This window comes from Martes martes (assembly GCF_963455335.1).
Source record: "Martes martes genome assembly, chromosome: 3".
NCBI classification, from domain to species: domain Eukaryota; kingdom Metazoa; phylum Chordata; class Mammalia; order Carnivora; family Mustelidae; genus Martes; species Martes martes.
This window is the reverse complement of record NC_137890.1, coordinates 156,233,447-156,250,838: the sequence shown is the minus strand read 5'-3', so window position 1 is coordinate 156,250,838 and position 17,392 is coordinate 156,233,447. Positions and strand designations below refer to the sequence as shown.

Here is a 17,392-nt window from a genome sequence, read left to right as displayed (position 1 = left end):
GCCATTTTCCCCCTGATTTCTGCTGGAATGAACATCCTAATAAATAAGTATTTGTGCGCTTTTCTGATTATTTTTCAAAATAAATTTCTAGGAATAGTAACACTAGACAGTGGGCAAACATACCCTCGTAAGGGTTTGGTATGAATTCTGCTGTTTTTTCCCTATCAGCTGTTTGAGAATACTCGTTGAAAAATCCCCCAACACCACGTTTTAAATATATTTACATTTAAAATTCTCTGCCACCTGAAATGCTTGTACCTCAATGTTGTTTTAATTTGGACCTCTTTGATTAAACCAGAGAGTTTGATTTCCCCCTCCTCTTTTAAAATTTAATCACTGGCCACTTGCAGTTCTCCTGAGAATTGTTTTGTCCATTTTTCTTCGGGATACTTATCTTTTCTTGTCGATAGAGCTCACTAATTGATCAAGACCTGGGTTTGCTGATACCTGCTAAAACAACTAAGTTTTGCAAGTTTATCTTAGAATCAGCCATTTCCCCGAAATGCCTAATAAAGATCCAATACGTCTGACTGCCTCCAGATTTTTAAGTAGGCAGCCATCACTGGAAGGTAAGGATGTTTCTGACTGCCCTTCTTTACAGTTATCTCTTATTTCTTTCCTTGTTTTGTTGGACTGGCTAGAACTTCTAGACCAACATCAGCATTTAGCAAGCTTCCCTGCTTGCCTTTACTGTCACCAACAATTCTTCATGAAATGTGATCTTGAGATATAGACCTAAGACACTCCTTATAAATTTCAGAAAGTATCCTGAGTTTTGTTTAGATGGAAATAAATGTGCTACTTCCCTTTTCAAGGTCTTTGAGAAGGAGAAGCTCAGGGTGTTCTTCTCCTCTGGCCTATTGATATGATAAATTTTGGCCCCAAACTTTATACCGTCTTTGCATTCATGCATAGGTGCTCAAAGCATGTTATTCTTTTTTTTTTCCTTCTTTTTAAAAAAGATTTTATTTATTTATTGGAGAGAGAGAGAGAGAGAGAGGACGAGTGTGGGGGAGGAGGAGAAAGGGCAGAGGGAGAAGCAGACTCCATGCTGAGCAGGAAGCCCAACACAGGGCTTGATCCCACGATGCTGGGATCATGACCCGAGCTGAAGGCAGACACTTAACTGCTTAACCGCCCGAGCTTCTCAATGTACATTATTCTTCTAATGTACCTGCAGATTTGATTTTCTTGTGTTTTATGTAAATTTTTGCCTTACGTCTCAGTGAGACAGATCTAGGTTTTATTTTGGGGGATGTGTGGGAAAGATTGCTTACTCGATTAGGTTGAACAGAATGAGGACCGTCAACCTGTTTCTTTTCCTTCCCCCTCCCCTTTTATAATGTTTTAGTTTTTAAATTAAAATGCAGTAAAACTGACTTTTGGATGCACAGCTCTATGAATTTTAACACAGGTATAGATCCTTATAATCACACTGTCACCAGGACACATGACGTAGGTCTATCACTCTAAAAAAGTCCCCCGTGCTATCCTGTTCCAGGCACACCTTCCCCACCCTCCTCCCTGGTGACCCTGGATCTGGTCTCTGTCACTGTAACTTTGTCTTGTTCAGAAGATACTACAGATGCGAACACATAGTGTGTAACCTTTCTGCTTTCTTTCGCTCAGCAACATGCCTTTGAAATTGACCTTAGCTGCGTACATCCATAGATCTTCTTTCTAGTACTAAGTCTCGGGCCATTGTACGGACCTTCTAGTGTCTGGTTACCTGTCTATTAAAGGATATTTGGGTTGTTCCCAGTTTGGGGCTATGATGAATACAGCTACTATAAACATTCTTGTCCAGGTTTCTGTATAAATTTTTATTTCTATGGGATAGCGGTTCTCCACCAGGAACTACTTTTGCTCCCCAGGGGACAGCCGGCTAGGTCTAGAGACATTTTCGGCTGTCACAACTGGGGATAGGGTTCTACTGGCATCTATTAGCAGGAATGTTGCTAAACCTCTTACAATGCACAGGAGACCCCCTACCCCTCCTGTGACAAAGAATGATCCTGTCCCAGATGTTATTAATGTTGTTCTTGAGACGCTGCGCTAGGTTCTTTAAGAAGGGATGATCCCTGCTCTAGATATTTCTTGACCAACATAGTAGCCACCTGCGGCTCCTGAAACAGAAGTTAGTTTAAATTACATAGAATTAAACGTTCAGTTCCTCAGCTGCACCAACCATATTCCAAACGCTCGACAGTCACATGTGGCTGGTGACTTTGGGGGACGCAGATACAGAACATGCCCAATGTCGCTCAAGACTACTCTAAGGGACAAGGGACTCCTCTGTGCTTTGACCGCTTGGCACAACTCAGCCATCTGGGTACAACATCTCTTTTGTAGATCTTTCTGGTTACCTGGTATATATTTTAGTGTTTAGAACATTTTTAGTTTTGAGTCAATTTTTGGTAGCTTCTATTTTCTTAGGAAGGCATGCATCTCATCACCACTTTACGTGGTGTCTTTTGATCTCTACCCTAACTGCTTTCCTTAGGACTGTGTGTGTGTATTTCCCCCCTTGAATGTCTCAGAGGGGACCTCTGAGTTCAGTTAATTTTGTACTTATTCCTTATTTAATAATTAAAGCACGTAAGTCAGTCTGTCCTGCTCTTTATCTTCTTAACTCATTTATCTTCACGACCCTGGGATGCAGGTACTAGGATTATCCCAGTTTTACAGATAAGGAAACAAAAGCACAGAGAGGTTAAGTAACTCGCCCAAGGTCACACAGCTAAGAAGTAGCAGAACTGGCGTTCAAACCCTTGCTACATCACTTCTCCTATACTATTGGAGTAAAGAAAACATTTTAAACATATTGAAAGAATGTAATAGCCAGAATTTATAAAAAGCTGCCATCCATCAAGAAGAGAAATATAAACAACCCAATAGAAAAAGGGCAAATAATAAGAACAGGCAATTCATAGACAAAGAAGTGGAAACAGCCAATATACATATGAAAAGAAACCCAATTTACAAGTCATTAAGGACCTGCAGGATAAAATGAGATAGGATATTTCATCCAACAGTTGGGCAGATGGGAGTAACCGTGAAATCAACTAACTGGGCTGGGAGGCTTTGTTGTCGTATGAAATTTGTCCTGCCTTTCTGAATGGCAACTTGGCAGTGTCCACCACCACGCATTTATTTATTTTTTAAAGATTTATTTATTTATCTGAGAGAGAGGGAGAACACAGGCAGGACCGGAAGGGACAAAGGGAGAGAATCTCAAGTTGACTACACACTGAGCTTGGAGCCCTAAGTGGGGCTCAATCTCACGATCCTAAGATCATGATCTTAGCTCAACCGACTGCACCCCCCAGGGGCCCCGTCCACCATTTAAACTGCACTTTCCTCTGGACCAGTCAGTTGCCCGTGGGCACACCGAAGTTGTCCCTAATCAGGCTCCCCACGTGGCCACTGGCTGAGTCAAGGGCACGGTTTCCCTGCAAAGCCGTGCGGGATCCGCCGAGCACCCTGGGCAGCGGCTACCCTCCAGGCAGCACCGGCACACGCTTCTCTCCCCACCTGGGAGCTGCCTGTGTGGTCCTTGCTCTTACTCGAGCCCCTGCACTCAGGGTCCACTAGTTCTCATGAAAACCAGGCTGAAGGCTCTACGGGGCTACAAACAAAAATCAAAATCAAAGGGCTGTTGAGCAGAACAAGTGTAAATACAGGGGGAAGCCTCGTAAAGATCTATAAGGATTTTGTATCTTAGAGTCTTCCTAAATGTCTGAACCCCAAAACCAGATGGTGCATTATGACTATCCTTTCTCAGGAGAGAGAAGTCGGACTTGGCGAGTCCTCTGGTCAGAAGCCAGGAGCTAAGAAAAGGCCAGCAGCACATGTTTGCACTGCATTTTTAATTTTTAATTTAATTTAATTTACTGCACTGCATTTAAATAATGAAAACCTATTACTGAGTAGCTTTATTTTAAAACATTTAAAAATAAAGCGATACTTTTATCAATGTAAAGGATACCTTTAATAACACAAAACGACCCGTTCCCTTCCTTAACTTATCCTAGATCCCCCCCCCCCAATATAATGGGTCTAGATTTCCAATCAGTTGGAAGATTTCTATCTTTCCATGGAGGATTCAAGCAGTTTACACTCATTACAACTGATACATTGGCTATTGACTCTGCCACCTTATTTTATGAGATTTTTCAGGGGCTTTTTTACTGTTTGCTTTATTACAAAAGCCCTGCTCTCTCTGCTCTTAGCCTTGTGTATGTCACAGAAGGCATATACCATGTTTCAAGCTTAGGGTTTACCTCTAAGCTTTCCAAAGGACTTAAAAATGTCTCTAATTATCAAGGTAAAAAAGAAGTATTCCCCCCCAAACTAGTCTTTTTTCCTTGTTCTGGGGACCAAAAAAAAGGGGGGGGGCCTGTGATGGTAATACTGTGTGAAGGAAGCCAAATACAAAACGGTATTGTCTAATTCCTCTCACAGGAAAGTCAAGGTTAGGGGCGGCTATCCTGTCAGCAGCTGGGGGTGCCCCAAGGCAGCGGGGATGGACAACTGCACGGGGACTTCTGAATCCATGCGTTCTGGCACCTTCCACAACTGCACGGGGACTTCTAAATCCATGTGTTCTGGCACCTTCCACACAGTTGCTTTTCTCAGTTTGGCTCCCCCTGCCTCCTTGGAGATGTGCCCCACGTGCGTCTTTCCGCTTGGGGGCAAGTGGCTTCTTTGTGTCTCCTCCAGGGTTTTTGTACAAAACTAGGAGAAGCCACATTGGGAACAGGTGACTACACGTTATTCACTCAGATGTTTCATGAGAAACTCCTGATGCAGCCATTTACAAATCCCTGCTCCTGAGTCCCAGGGAAGTCAAAGTAGCCTCGGATCCCTCCTGATCCTCCCAGACAGGATACAGGCAGCTCTGCACAAATCCAGCCCCCCCACTCCACCACCCCCAAGCCTTCCCCAGCAACCAGCACGTGCACCCTGGTCAGCAGTAGCTTCAGTCCTGGTCATGAGCAGTGGGAGCCGGTTACTCTGACTTAAATACAGGAGAGGAGCAAGTGTACCTATAGATGGCAGTGCTGGAGGTATGGGGGCAGAGGGATGTTAAAGGAAGGCAGGACACCTGGGGCTAGAAGTTCAAGGACAGCTCTTAAGGGGTGTGTGAGTATGGGGGACAGGACACGGATGAGGACATGGCACTGAACCAAATCTCTTCATTCCCCCCCTACCTCCGCTTTTGGAATTTCACGGGGAACACGCATGTGCACAGTCACCATTCCTCCCCACCGTTCTCTCCCCTTCCCCTGGATCGGCAGCGCTCCCGCCACTCTAGACCCAAGCAAACTATGCCCCATGGGAATGCGCACACAGATTTCTGAGCTCCCCCTTGCCATTACTGTAACCTTCTCGTGGATCATTCCTCCCGCTAGCAATAAACCGTTGGGCAACCCAGTGCTCTTGCCTCAGCCTAGCTGATGGGTAGGGTCCACCGGGACCATCGAGAGAAGAGGGAAGTTCGGCACCATTTCTCTAGGTCCCCGCGCCCAGGTTTTACGGGCCTCCGGAAGAAAGCACTGAATGTGAACCTCGGGGGACCGACTTCCTTCACAGGCTCCATGAGCCGAGCCGGCGTCACGGAGGGCCCCAGGCTCGCGTGTGCCCGCTGCAAACACTAGCAACTGGGCTGAGCTCCCTTACAAGGTAACGAGCTATTTTTTGTCGCCTGTAAAATAATGTGAATTTCCCTGCGCGTTCTGGAAGGCTAAACCTTGCCAGGAATTCTGGTGAGCCAGCGGGGGGAGCCTCCCCTCCTAGAGGCAGCCTCACCTCCATTGGTTGGAACACCTGTCCGTTCTGAAGGGAGCTCCCACCCGGGGCGACCCTTTACCTCCTGCAGTTTGATCTCCTCGGGCTGGAGGATTTCCAGCACCCCGCTGCTCTGGATCTCCGGGAGATCCTGCCAGAGGTTAAATCGTGAGTGGGGGTTACTGAGCAGGCAGATCTGGGGCAGAGCCTTCCTCTCGGGTGGGCTTGCTGGCTCGTCCTCCTCCTCCTCCTCCTCGTCCTCATCCTCCTCTGGAGTCTCCTCGCTGGCTGGGGAGTCATGAGCGTTGGTGTGTATCTCTGCGTCCAGCTGCCTCCTGGTTTCAATTTCTTGGAGTGTCGATTTATCTCGGTATTCCTGATACAGGAGCCCTGAAATCAGATAGAGTTGTGATGAAGAAAAGGGAAAGATTTCAGGGGAAGATCTTTCCCACTCTCTAGGTCAAGATTCGGTCCTCATCGCCAGCAGGTGCTGCGCCTCTGAGAATGGAAAGCCAACACCTCGCCTGGCCCAGTGAACTGCCACTGTCTTCATTTCTTGGGAATGATCAGCAGATGGAAGCTCTTTCCAACAAATAGAGAAATCCCTGAACGCATCCAGAATCCGGTCACACAAATATACGCTTTCCCCACACATTCTTGGCAAACTTGTTAGCAAGAGTCTAGAACCTGATGTGTTAATAACCAGTGTGCACAGTTGATGGAAATGTCCTGATTATGTTTCGACATCCCAACGGGATGCTTTCCCTAGCCTTAAATGCTTCAATATTAAAATTCGAGTATGTTCATTTGTGAAATGGGAGTAGTTGTAAATTCTCATTTTGAACGAAAAACCAATAGTTCATCAGCCTTATGATCCAAAAGGAAAACATTCCTTTTTTGCTTTTACAGTTTCAAACTTACTTTCCTGACCAAATGTACTTAAAATAAATGCGTTCTAAGTCTCCAAGGAGACTTGGGGGTACATATGAATCAGCACAAATGTAGCATCTCCGGAGGGAAAACCCATTTCAGACATCCTGGTTTTGGGGTGGAGGGACTGTCTTTTCACAACAGAGAAGCCTCAGGGGCAAGTGGGGGGATCCAGGCCTAGGCAGTGGGGGGAGGGGAGTGGGGGCCAGGTGGGAAGGAGGTCAAGCCCCTAAGGTCTTATCTGACTGCCATGCCACCGAGATCTCGGTCTATCCCACGGGCAAGACGGAGGCCCGGAGAGACCTCAGACAAGCAGTTCTGGTCTCCATCTTTGGGTGGGTGTAGATAGGAAGAGAGATCCTGTGTTAATTCCCTAGGGGGTAATGATGGAGGGCTGAACTGCATGTGGGGGCTGGGGGGGATGTGGAGGGATAGAGCCATGCGCCTGGTTCAGGGAACACGGTTATGGTAGAAGTCGGGTCCCGGGGACTGCCTGGTGCTGGGGGGTGGGGGGAGCGGAGAGATCCAGGTGCTCCCAAGGTGCCCCCAGCTGGAGAGGTCCAGCAGACAACTAGCTAAACATACTGGTTTGGACAGCAGTTGGGGCCCCTGGACATGTCTGTCTAAAAAAACAAAGATAATTTTCCCAGGAAAATTCTAATTGGGATAAATGTACCCTTTGTAAAGCATGTTCGCTTACAATGCAGTCCAAACGTCAGCAACCCAACCGTTCCTTTCTTACCTCCTTGTTGAATATATCTAAACAGGAGACAAAGGGAGAATAGAAAAACAGACTAGCTTTGATGTCCTGAATGTGGCCAGATCAACTGTATTCATGAACGGGAGCCCCTAAATCCGTCCTGGGGCGCTCATTAGTGGGCTTCCTGTGCTCCATAAGCCAAATTATAAAGCCTTTATGGTAAGCACAGCATTTCCTTTAAAAAATTAAGATCCCGTGATTTTGCAATGTTTCAGTCCAGCAGAATACAACATTGAAGGTAATCTGTTAAGTGCAATAATCCAGACTGAAGATCTATAAAGACAGAGGTTTAATACGACACAACTGTTGAGCTGATCGTGAACCAACTGTTCTCCTGTGATTCTGATCCTCGGTGTTTACAGTGGTTTAAAGAAACCAAGTTTCCCTTCATCGACTTGGATTCACTTTACAGTGTGAATGAGCCTCTCCCCAGCAGGTATGTAAATATTTGTTCAATTGAACCCGTTTTAAAAATGCAGCTTCAGGGCGCCTGGATGGCTCAGTGGGGAGAGCATCTGCCTCTTGATCTCAGGGTCGCATGTTCAAGCCCCACCTTGGGTGTGAAGCCTGCTTTAGGAAAAGATGCTGTTTCTAAACTTCACCAAAGTGTCTAATTTGGCATCTTTTTGACGGTTCAAAATACGTCTTTTTCTTTTTTTTTAAGAATTTATTTACTTATTTGACACAGAGAGATCACAAGTAGGCAAAGAGGCAGGCAGAGAGGGGGGAAGCAGGCTCCCTGCTGAGCAGAGAGCCCCATGCGGGACTCAATCCCAAGACCCTGAGAGCCGAAGGCAGAGGCCCAATGACTGAGCCACCCGGGCACTCCTCAAAAATATGTCTTATACATGCTATCGTGGGCATATATCATGGGTAAATACTATCTCCTCGCATCTCAGTGTGATCCATATGGTGACAAGAGACAAAAATATCAGCATTGTGGGTTGCTGGCTTGAAAATATTAATTCTGAAATCACACTGTGGCAGACACTGTTGGCTGCCTCTCCTCTGTCCCCTCACACCCTGTGTTCCCAGCTTGCAGGGGAGGGGTTTTCTCTGGGCACTGACCCATTTGGTGCTCAGGGACGTGGGTGAACAATGACTGATCAAAAGCTACTGCGACACTGTATCGTACACTGGAAGCTAACATTACATTGTACGGTAGCCACATGGAATTAAAATAAAAATACACAAAAAATAAACAAAAACTTTCTCCAAAGAGAAAACAGAAAATGAAAAACAAAACAAACGAACAAGAAAGAAACTGTTCTTTAGAGATCTCCCCATTGTCTCAGTAGCATAATGGCTTAGCCTTAGGACTCCCCTGACAAGAGAAAAATCACAGAAATTAGGCTCAAGGCTTAGAAAATAAATGTTCACATCCAATATAAATTTCCCTTAACATCTGGCCTCCTCTGCCCTATAAGATTTACAGAGAGCACTCAGCCCTAATCTCTAGGTTCAAAGTGTACAGGTTGCTCATGTATATGCTGAAAGCCAGGAAATAAATTTAACAAAAGTACTTGGAAAAAAACAACAACATACCATGATACTTCCCTCCCTCTTGCCAATGGTGTGTTAAGACATGAGCATGATAAAACCTGACCAAGGAGAGTAAGGGGACATTTTACGTCTTTGAGAAGGGCTTCTCAGGGTGCCTGCATGGCTCAGTCGGTTAAGCATCTGACTCTTAGCTCAGGTCTTGATCTCAGGGCTGTAAGTTCAAGCCCCACTTTGGGCTCCACGCTGGGTGTGGAGAGAGAGAAGGGCTTCCCAAAAATATGTCCCTCCTCAGTAGACACTTGAAGAAAAACTTTTCTTTTTTGCATTTACATGTGGCTGCTTGGGGATGCGATGCCTGGAGCTGTGGCAGCCATTTCGTGACATGAAGCACAAATGTGGAGAATGGTGGGGGGAAAGGAACTGGGTCACTGCTTGGCTGAATGAACCAATTCCAGAATTTTCTACCTCTAAATGAGAAAAAAAAAATACTGCCATTGATTACAGTCAATTTTTGCTGGATATTCTGTTACTTTTAGCCAAAGATTCCCAATACCAGTAATTTTAGAATTTTCTTAAAACCCTATACTTCTTTCTGAAGTATTTAGAATATGAATTTAAATACCAGTTTTCCTGGCATGACTACAAAGAGTTATCTGACACACTGTGTAACCATTTTCCATAGCCTGTTTATTTTTATTAGTCTTGAAATTCAGACTAATAGTGTAGCTCTACCCGAGGAACTACATGTTAGCTGATTAAAGTTCTGTACTCATTGTTCTCTTAATATGTTTTTCTACCTTATATTTCGTACGTTCGGCAAGCACAACTTTATATGAAAATGAACTTGACTGGTAAAGTCTTGCACCTGGTATAGTACCTTCACGCAGATACACAAGATCGAGTTCCCATCTTTCCTACTTAAATGTTTTGTACCGGGCTGGCTGCAATGCCCTGCAAAAGAGGGTAAGTTCCCCAGCAACTCTGGCCAAAGCCCCCAGAGTCATTCAAAAATCTCACTTTCTAAGGAGAATCATTTTTTTCTTTGAATCCCTCAAATGCAAGCTCGTAAAGGGCGGGGGAGTCATTTATTTTTTAGTGAGCACCTTCTATGTGCCAAGCAGTTATTAGGTCAGAGACAATAAGAGCGTGCATGTGCATGTGAAACCCACAGCTGGGGCTCAGGGCCTGTGGTCTGTAATGACAGTTGTGCACTGTCCCATCCCCGCCTCCGTGGGAGGCCCTGCACACTCGAACACGGGGGTATGCAAACACGCCCGTACGCGTTTTCTGCTTTCTTCCCTGCTTCGTTCTACTGTGGTTGTAGGAATTGGTCCTTTCCGGATAACCTGACAAAAAATTCACTTCCTTCCTAGAGCTAAAGCAGGGAGGGCTGTTGTAGGACTCTGGCACCGGCCCCAAGTCCGTGACAAGGGAAGTGAGAAGGTGCGGACAGCTCTGGGCTGTCATCCGTCTATCACAGCTACCCAGCAACTACTCTGGGTTGAGCCCAGGAGCCTGGAAGAGATATTCACCAATCACACCAGCAGATACTGGAAGGGGGCAGTGGGAGAAAAGACTCAGAAGGTCAGTCTCTACGCTTGGCCACATGGGGGACATGACGGCTGGCATGAGTGTGGGTTGGAGCCCCGAGTCCTTAACTACCAGCTTCACTCCTGTGCTTGGAGCCTAACAAGACCAGCCGCCTCCAGGAGCCCTGTCTCCGCACGCCCAACGCAGAGGGGAGCCTCCCTCTCTGTGAAGGGAGGCAGGGAGCTCTCCACCCACACTCCACGGCCTTCCCAGTTACGACACGACGTGAGCCACACAAGATCCCTTTCAAGAGGTTGGAAGTCAAGGTTTTCAGCATCTGCCAAGGCAGAAGTGGCTTTCCTCCCCACAAAGGACGGTGCACCAGACAGGTGGGACAGAAAGGTTTTGAGGAGTCTCTGTCTTCAGTTCAGCCCCTCTCCATTCCCCCAGCAAATAGAGGGCAAATCTGCCACCATCACCACCGCCAGCCAGCCTGATGCCAATGAAATTCCTGGAGTCAGCACTATGATGTGTGCTCAGCCTGCTCGGCTGTGCAAGGGGCTCAGCTCCCCTTGGGGTTCAGTTCGGAAAAACCCTTCCAGGAAAGAACAGGCTGGCCCCAGAAGTCTCCCGAAGGCCGGATCCCCTGGGGCAACAGAAGCTCCACTTCCACTCAAGACACTTCCATCCATCTGAACGTCTAGGGTAGAGGACAACAGTGATGTATTCAGGGAAGGGAATTTCCAAACCCAGAATTTTAATTCAATGAATATACCATCGACTGCTCTGACAACACTGAAGAACAAAAAGATTTTCTAAGCAGCCAGTACCATTTCCCAAAGAATGGAACCCGGGTTACCCATTCGCAGCCACCTCTGGTGACTGTGATGGGAACGAGCTGGATGTCATCATTAGCAATTTTTGATTTTTAAATCCAAGTGCTCATCAGGTTCTTGGGACACCTTCTCGATCCGCTTTCTGCGTTCACACTGTCCTTTGGCCGCAGCTGGGCGGAAGGGATGCACCCACAGGCTGGGCCCCACACCTCAGGCCCCGTTCCTGGAAGAGCAGGTGAAACTAAGCTTGCCGTCCTAACCTAGGGGCCTCTTGGGCACCCGCCTCCTCTCTGCTTTACCCTTCCTTCCCCTGTGCCAAGTCCCCCAGGCCTAGGCCTCTTCCTGAGCCTGCGTCTCTGCACAAGCCATTCTCAGACTTTGCTGTCTCTCCAGGTCTTCCCCAGGCCCCTCCCGGGAGGGCTCAGGCAGCACCCCCTCCTGCAAGGTCCAGCAGCACCTCACCCCTGGCCTTTTTGGCAAAAACTCCAAGGGGACAGAGGACGCTTCCCTAGGAAACGGCTGGGCAGGTAGACCTCGCAGAGCAGGACAGAAACCCATCTGCTGAAGTCCAGCCATGCAGCACTAGTGAAATGTGACGGTTTTGCCTATAGAACCATTTACAGCCAAATATGTCAAAAACCGTCCTCAGCCACATCAGCTACCTTTGCTCACGGAAATGCAAGGACATCCCGGGAGCAGGGGGCCCCTCAGAGTCCACCAGGAACCCGCATTTCCCCAGTGAGGGCCTGGGCTGCCAGGAACACACACCTATTTGTTCGATGAGGTTTCTCCAGGAGTCGGCGGGAATGGGATGGATCGTCTGCAGGGCCTCGGTGAGCGTGGTGGGGCTGTCGGCGAGCGCCGGGCACTCCTCGGGTGTGGCCCCATTTCCCGGGGTGGAGGACGACTCGCTGCCAGAAAGAAGGCGGGGCACGGCTGGTTATTTTTAAGCAACGACGCACCTTGGCCAGCTCGCGAGTGGCGTCCGCACAAGGGCCCCCGGCCAACTGGACCCTACCCGGGACGGTCCAGGCCGAGCGGCCGCCTCCCCTCCTGGCCAGGCGGGCACCACAGGCCCCTTCTGTCACCGCACCAGGGCGCAACCGGGTGATTCATTCCCACACCAGCCCGCCCCAAACCTTCATGTTTTCAGAGCTCGCGAGCAGGCGTCGGAAACTTGGCGCGCCCTGCCCGCTCCCCGGCGCCGACCGGCCGCCCCGACGGGTCCGGCGGTCGGGATCCCAGCCGGCGCTGCTCAGCCCGCGCCGTTCGCTGTCACACGACCCCGCGGCCCCCGACACCCTGCGGGCTCCGATCCTCCCGTCCCAGGGCCACGCGGCGCAGGGAGGGGGCGCCGAGAGGGACGCGCGCGCCCAGAGCGCCTTGGGAGAGCCCGGGGGCAGGGAGCCCGGCGTCGGCTGCCGGAGCCGGGGCGCACCCCCGGCCCCCGGGCACCGAAGCTGCACGATCCGCGCCCCGGTGGGAGTGGGGGGCGGTGGGGCCCGCGGAGACGGGGGCGGGCGCTAGGCCGCGGGGGTCGGCGTCCCCCGCCGTGTGGGGGGGGGGGACGCAGAGGCGCTTGGGGGCTGCGCGCGGGGCCGCGACGGCCGCTCGTCCTCACCTGCCCGGCAGGTGTCCCGACGCCGAGTCGCGCGCGTCGCTCTCCGAGGTGGAGCTGTCGTGGTCCACAGCGCAGGCGGCACTGAAAGCTGCGGCCAGCAGCTCCATGGGGGCCGGCGGCCGGGAGGGCGCTGGGGCCGGGTCGCGGGCCGTGCCGGGGGCTCGGAGCCGGGCCGGGGGTGACGAGTGGGCTCCAGAACCGGGTCGCACCGCGCGCCGCTCGAGCCGGAGCTGCCGCCGCCGCCGCCGCCGCCGCCGCTGCCGAGCGCTCCCGCAGGCGGGCGGACCGGCGGGCGCGCGCCTGGAGGCTCCGGGTTGCCACGGCAACCGGGGGAGGCGGGAAGGGTGCGCGCGCGGCGGGGGCGAGGCGGGGCGGCGGCGGGGCGGGGGAGCCCGGACTGGGCGCGACCTGGGCCCCGCGGGTGCCGACTGCACACCGGACCTCCCTCCCCAGCCGCGGCCGTGCCCGGCCTTGGGAGAGGAGCAGGCAGGATGGGTGGCGGCCGGCGACCTGCGCCTTCACCTCCCGCCCCCTCCTCGTCCTCTGGCGCCACCCACCCACCAGCTCCCACCGCGAACTTGGAAGGTACGGGCCACGTGACCCCTGCCCCACGCAGCCTCGAACCTCCGACCGGCCCACGCAGCGCATCCTCTGCTGCCCCCACAGGCACCGGCCTGGGGATCCCGGCTCGGTGGAATGCGTCCTCACTAGAGGTGCCGCTGTCTGAGGGCGCCCGAGGTAGAGACTGGGGTCTTTGAGAGACCCTGCACTCCTGCCCCTGACAGAAACTATGGAGAGGGGGCCCGCTGGGGGCCTCTTCCCTGCAGGTCTGGTCGCCCTCGGAGACCCTGAGGGCCTGGTGGCCGGAGCTGGGTCTGGAGGAGCGAGAAGAGGAGAGACAAAATGCCCCCAAACGTCCACCCGGTTTCCCTGCCTGGTCACATTGACCCTTGCCGTCTGCACCTTCGAGTTAGCTAGTTCAGTCCACTTCTGGATACGCAAAACCAGCAAAAAGGGGTAACTGGGGTCGAGTGGAATGTGAGTGATCCGGTGTGACGGGGAAATCTAGAGGGATTTTCATCCAGCAGGACGACTGGCCTAGTCCTCGGTGTCCTTGTCTGAAGCCAGCCTGCCTGCTGCCCCAGATGGGCTCTCGGGGACAGCGGCCACCTTTGGTAGGCCTGGGCAAGTTCCTGAGGATGCAGGGGGCGTGGGAGCGGAGTGCCTAGCAAAATGGAAAATCCTCCTCTAAACGGTGCTGAGCACCTTCCATCCACCGGGCATTTAAATTAAATTAAATTCTTCCTTTTGGGATGCAAATACTCCTGGAGGGAGGGGCTTTAGTTACTGGGTGGTAGGTTGGCTCTTTTGGGTTCCTTAGCCAGCCATCTTGAACACCGAGTTTGTGGTAAAAGGGAGAGTTTGGGGCGGGAGGAAAGAAAGCAGCTGGAGGAGAGAGGCTTGTTGCCTGGAAGGGAACGCTCCTCCCCAGACACTAGTAGGGGAACCCGGGTGGACCCTCCCCCAGTTCTGACTCTGGGAAAAGGGGCTCAGGTTGAATCCCAATCCCTAAAGTAGTCGCTTCGCCCTTGGTCCCCTCCAGGGGCCACAATGGACAGGTCTGATGTCTTGCTCCTAAGACCTCAGATTATTTGCATGACAACCACCTGATCATTTTCCAAGCCCAACTCCTTCCTTCCTTGACTCATTCCACAGATCTCAGACAACCCTTTCCTGAACTCCACATTTTCATCTGCTCTCTGGCCATATTTGCTGGGAGGTGTCCTACACATTCCACTAGGGCATGCACATGTCCCCCGCTGCCCCCAGCAGCCAAGCAGGAAACCAGGCAGAAACCCAGAGCTGGCCTCAACCTTCTTCCTGTCATCCCACACCTCAGGGCCTCACTGGGCCCCCTGGATCCTTAAAGTCCTTCAAAGAAGTACCCTCCACCCCCACCCCTTGCATTTGGACCTCTCCCCAGTCCATCCTTTTCTCTGCGCCTTTTCTAAATTATGGGTCTGTGTTGGTTCCTTTCCTGCTTAATAACCTGCATGGCAGTCCCATCACCACCGGCCGCTGGCACTGTACCAGGCTCTTCACCGGCAGGCCACTCCTTTTCTGTTTCCTCCGGGCTACTGCCTTTGTGGGCTCCTCTGGGGCTTTAGCTTCACCATTTACTTTCCCCTGATCTGGGCTTTGCTGTTCCCTCTGCTAGATCTCAGCTCCTCTGGTCAAGTCCTCATTCCCGCAGGACAGGTTGTAGGTCAGGGCGTGGTGGGGTGGGGGGTAGCGTCCCCATCAGCCCCTTCCCCTGAATAACCAGCATTATCTGGCACCGTAATTCTCTGTGAACAGGGCCATTCTTACAATAAGCCATGGGCCCCTCCAGGGTGGGCTCATCTTTCATCAGGGCCCAAGGATGAGCACTGTGTGGACAGTCTCTAGGACCTACCTCTTTGGATGGTTTCCCCAGCCCTTAAATTTGATGTAACACTAAGTTGGAAGCTGTTACTTTCACACTTTGCTTCACCAAGGGGAGAAGATTTTGTGTGTGTGTGTGTGTATTAATCAGAAAATACTCAAGTGAAATTACATATATTAAGATGAGCATAATAAAACCTTCCAATTGAAAAAGAAGCTAAAAATATCCTTCTAATTATAAAATCGGTTTAGAAAGTCACTGATTTCTGAAGGCCTATAACTTTAAGCTAAATCCTGCACATTCTCTCTCCTGTCAGATTTAATGCTTATTGGGCTATTACTAAAAATCTCCGCTTAACCAACATTTGTTCAGGATCATTCACAAAACAGATAGATCAATATTTCAAATATTTATACCTGATTAGCCCATGGTAGGTGTCCCATTCGATTTGCTAAGACATTAATGGTATATTTTGAAAAATATTCAGTTATTTTATATTATGTGGCCTAAACATTCTTTATTGCTTCCTTTGGGTTATAATAGGTAAATATTGGAAATATTGGAAACAAAGGGGATTCTTATTTACGTAGCAATCTCTGCTTTGAGGAGCCCTCATTTAGATTTACAAAGTGGTACTTTATTCTGAGGAAGAATAAGGACAACCAGAGGAAATTTAGAAATAATCTCATCCAACACTTTCGTTTTACAGAAAAAGCTGCTGAACCGGAGGGTTACAGTGACAAGCCCAAGATCACCCAGCTGGGTAATGGCAGAGTTTTAAAGTGTATGCTGGTAAGTAGGCTATATTGTGTGGGACAAAGGAACTGCAAATTTCTATTCACTTATGCTGAGTGTTTTTTAGGGTCACGTGGTCCATCACAGGGCTCTCAAATGTTAAGACACATTTGTATTTTTAAATCTAGGAAGACATCAACTTGGTTTTTTGTTTTGTTTTGTTTTTTTTTTGGTAATAAAAGGATAATCCTTACGTATACATTAGAAACTCTAAGATAGCCTTACATGTACATTAGAAACAGGGGCTTGATAGCTTTTAATGAAATTACCTGTATCTTCTAAAACCATAAAGACAGTAGCTTATTTTTGTCCCTCTCCGAAGACTTTTTAGTTGCTTTGAAAATCAGCACTTTTAAACCATGTATGTAGGTCCAACAAGGGACTACAGCCTCAAGGTTAACTAAACCCCCGAAATTCAGGGAGAGAGTTAGGAAAAGGACAAGATGTACCTCTCTCACTCCAGGACAGCTCCAAGAAACCAGGAAATCCATACCTGATGGATAGAAATATTTCTCGGCAAGGAAACTTCCAGAAGTAGATTATTCTGTTGGGCGACTGGAAGTATTTTACTGGTGAGGTGGAGGTGGAGTTCTCACCTTCCTTTTGATCATAAAGATAAATCGCAAATGTGGGGTTGTAAATGTTAAGGAAATAAGTTAAAAGCAATCAGGTTAGCTCTCTGGAGTGAAGAATTAACCTTACCCAAAGAGAGGTTTAGACTTTGCCATGGGCTCCTGGGAGGTGATCTCTGCGCCAGTGGAATGGGTTATCTGATAAGAGTGTCTCTATTTTTCTGGAGACCTGGGACCAGATAAGCAGGGCTATGGGCCAGGTGACAATAGCTCAACCTCCAGGGGGCCTGAAGACTGGCGACCAACTTGGTCTACGTGACTGAGCCCCAAGGAAAGCTCTGAACACCAAGACTCAGGCAAGCTTTCCTGGCTGTCACACATTGCCGCCAGGGGATGTGAGCTCTAGTCACAGCTCTGCTGGAGGAAGACAACTGGAATTCCAAGTAGAACTTTTCTGGATGTTTCTATCCTTTTCTGCCCATGCATCTCTTCCCTTGGCTAATTGAAATCCATAGCCTCTCGCGGACGACACTGTAACTGTACGTATTTCAGCTCTCAGTGAGTTCTGAGTCCTTCCACCGAATTTAGGGGTGGGTTTGGGGACCCTCAAACTCTGCATCTGGTGTCAGA

At 49.7% G+C, this 17,392-nt stretch overlaps 1 protein-coding gene across 2 annotated transcripts in view; it reads right to left on the bottom strand.

The window, feature by feature from the left end:
- NGEF (neuronal guanine nucleotide exchange factor) overlaps positions 1 to 17,392 on the bottom strand; it is a 99,207-nt gene that overhangs the window by 22,886 nt on the left and 58,929 nt on the right. Inside the window, exons 1-3 of one of the 2 annotated variants that reach the window (XM_080798717.1) lie at positions 12,971 to 13,309; positions 12,118 to 12,260; positions 5,873 to 6,180 (exon numbers count right to left, since the gene is read on the bottom strand). In XM_080798717.1, the coding sequence (XP_080654843.1) occupies positions 5,873 to 6,180; positions 12,118 to 12,260; positions 12,971 to 13,077 (558 nt within the window). In that variant the 5' untranslated portion in view covers positions 13,078 to 13,309. Of the gene's footprint in view, positions 1 to 5,872; positions 6,181 to 12,117; positions 12,261 to 12,970; positions 13,310 to 17,392 lie in introns of those variants that run through there. The other variant, XM_080798716.1, reaches the window with a different exon arrangement.